A 3,222-nucleotide genomic window follows, 5' to 3' on the forward strand; every position below is an offset into this window, starting at 1 on the left:
TACTATCTATCACGCTTGAAATATATCCTGAGGTGATAGCCTTTGCTTTATAAGTTTTATTTGTTTTAATTTTTATGAGCATTTTAAGTTATTCAACAAGTTAAAAAAAATAATAAACAAAAAGCTCTAACGTTCTATATTTTGTTAGAAAAAAAATAACTGCACCAATATCTATATCATATATATAAGATCTATGTACTAGGCTAGTGTTGATGATGTTGTTGACTTGTGTGTGTCCTCTATGGAAGAGTTTTTTCTTTTTAGTACTCTTTAAAATAAATGTTGGTGATCATTTGAAGTTTATTCAAATGAAAAATGTTTCAGATCGTAATTTTAGTTTAATTTTTAGACAGATTAACTTATATATGCTCATGACTGCCATTAGTCCGAGCCCAACTATGGTACATTATTATTGGTACAATTTAGTATGAGTCCCACATTATTGGAGTTTGATGTCACACAGAATAAGTGTAAGAATATTAAACTATTAATAAGAATATGAGTAACTCCACTAATTGTCAATTGATTTTTAGATGGAGCCACATGATTCTTGTCATAATATCATGAGTCAATTCTTTTGTGAACATTCGATCCACACTAATCCAAAGAGTGAGTTAAGTCACACAAGATCTGCATAGTGCAAAAAGACACTTGAGTTCCAAAATAGTGAGCTAAGTCGCACGAGATCCGCATAATACAAAAAGACATTTGAGATCCAAAAAAAATAAGCGAGCTGAAAAAGAGTCACTTATGATCAGGTGATTCAAGATTGGTGAGCGAAAAATTGCCACCATCTTGAGGGGATATTGGAGTATGGTGTCCCACATAGAATAAATATAAGAATATTGACTCATTAATAAGAATATAAGTAACTTCATTAAACACTAATTATTTTCTAGAAAGAGCCCTATAGTTCTTGTCACATTATTTAAATTAGGGTAGGTAACCATTTGGTACCTGTGTTATTGCAAAGTATCATTTTGGTACCTTTTGTTTTCAATAATGCTCATATGGCATCAAATATATATAATTTTAAAATACAGGGTACTATATAAGTATTATTGAAGTACGAAATTCCATTTAAATTAAAGAAAGATAACGTGTCAAATAATATCATTTTTTATTGAAACTCTTAGCTAGCTGGCACTAAAGCATGGACAATAAATACCATTGCTGTAGGAGCGAAATAATGAATTCATATTCTTTTCTTTTTCTCATTCTCCATGAACGCAATCATGGGAGTCAACAGTGGTCGAATGCTTGAGCGAGTACCACACACCACACCACCATTCACACTAAGCCAAATCAAGAAAGCCATTCCACCCCATTGCTTCAAACGCTCTCTTCTACGCTCCTTCTCTTATCTCCTTCACGACCTGTTCTTCGCCTCTTTGTTCTACCACGTAGCCACCTCTTACTTCCACCTTCTCCCCCACCCACTCTCGTACTTGGCCTGGCCCCTTTACTGGATCTTCCAGGGCTGCATTTGTTTCGGTATTTGGATCCTTGCCCACGAGTGTGGCCACCACGCATTCAGTGACCACCAATGGGTGGACGACACGGTTGGCCTCGTCTTCCACTCTGCTTTTCTCGTCCCATACTTCTCGTGGAAATTCAGTCACCGCCGCCACCATTCCAACATCGGTTCCATTGAGCACGAGGAAGTGTATGTTCCAATGCTAAAATCTCAAACACCATGGTTCTCCAAATACTTGAACAATAATCCATTAGGGAGAGCCTTAATGCTTGTTACTCTATTGACCGTTGGTTGGCCTTTCTACTTGGCTTTCAATTTATCAGGCAAACCATACGAACGCTTCGCTTGTCATTACGATCCCTACAGTCCAATCTTCTCCAGCAGCGAAAGGCTTCAAGTATTCATCTCTGATGTTGGAATTTTCACTACCATATTCGTGCTTTACCAACTCGCCGCAGCCAAAGGGCTCGGCTGGGTTCTGTGCGTGTATGGGGTGCCATTGGTGGTAGTGAATGGCTTCCTTATTTTGATCACTTACTTGCAGCATACTCACCCTGCGTTGCCGCACTATGACTCGTCCGAGTGGGATTGGTTGAGGGGTGCTTTGTCGACGGTCGACCGAGACTATGGAGTTCTCAATAGGGTTTTCCATAACATTACAGACACTCATGTGGTGCACCATTTATTCTCCACAATGCCACATTACAATGCAGTGGAAGCCACCAAAGCTGTGAAGCCAATATTGGGAGAGTATTACTGCGTTGATGATACTCCGATAGTTAAGGCTTTGTGGAGAGAGGTGAAGGAGTGTGTCTATGTTGAGCCAGATGATGAATCTCCTAAGAAAGGTGTTTTCTGGTACAATAACAAGTTCTAATTAAATCAAGCCTAGTAAGAGAATTATAAGTAGTGTTGATGCCCATATATATATATATATATATGTTGTGTGAGTGTGTGTATGTATGTGTTGTTTAAGGTGAGAAAGATTTCTTAAGTAATTATAAAGGTGAGGAAAGAGACTCCTGCCTCTTTGTGCATATATAATGAATATTATTTTAGTTTAAATTTGTGTGTTTTTGGTTTTAATGGGCATATTGACTAATGTGTTATTTGTTTCATTATTGTATCGAATTGGATTGTGGCCAATAAGAAATAATACTATAGTAGGTAAGATTCTTAATCTAATTTTTATAATTGATATTATAACTAATATAAGGTCCGTGATATCAACCAATATATAAGAATATAAATATGAGTTACTTCACTTATCACTAATTAATTTTGAGATAAAATTCTATCTGACTTATCAAACGCCTCACTTATGATACCAAAATCTGGTGCGCACATTTTGAGCCTTTTTAAATATATAAATTGTATTCATTAATTGACTGTTGTGAATCTTACAAACTCTAAGAAATTAATTTTTTTAATTAAGATTATGTCATCTAACCCAACACCTAAACTCAAAGACATCATAAGTACGCAAATAACAAAACCGATTTCAGAACCTTGGCCTCTAAATATCATTTATAGGATTTATATTATAATATGATAGTATTTGCATGTATGTGGGCCCGTTTCTTATTAGAATGACATTTTCGTAATTTTGGCCCATTGATCACATATTTGTTTATATTTGTGTATATTGATTGAGACTATATTATTATGTGGTGATATAATTGGGTTATTCGACACAAGGAGATCCTAGCGAGCAAGTTAGCGGTTTAATCATAACAGGGTCAAAT

At 35.8% G+C, this 3,222-nt stretch overlaps 1 protein-coding gene across 1 annotated transcript; it reads left to right on the top strand.

Moving 5' to 3' along the window:
- The first annotated feature begins 1,200 nt into the window (after window positions 1-1,200).
- On the top strand, window positions 1,201-2,595 carry LOC133790294 (delta(12)-oleate desaturase-like). Its single transcript, XM_062227892.1, has one exon. The coding sequence runs from the start codon at window positions 1,224-1,226 to the stop codon at window positions 2,352-2,354; it is 1,131 nt and encodes a 376-aa protein (XP_062083876.1). The 5' UTR covers window positions 1,201-1,223; the 3' UTR covers window positions 2,355-2,595.
- The last annotated feature ends 627 nt before the right edge of the window (window positions 2,596-3,222 follow it).

The sequence above is a fragment of the Humulus lupulus genome, chromosome 7, assembly GCF_963169125.1.
Source record: "Humulus lupulus chromosome 7, drHumLupu1.1, whole genome shotgun sequence".
Classification (NCBI taxonomy): domain Eukaryota; kingdom Viridiplantae; phylum Streptophyta; class Magnoliopsida; order Rosales; family Cannabaceae; genus Humulus; species Humulus lupulus.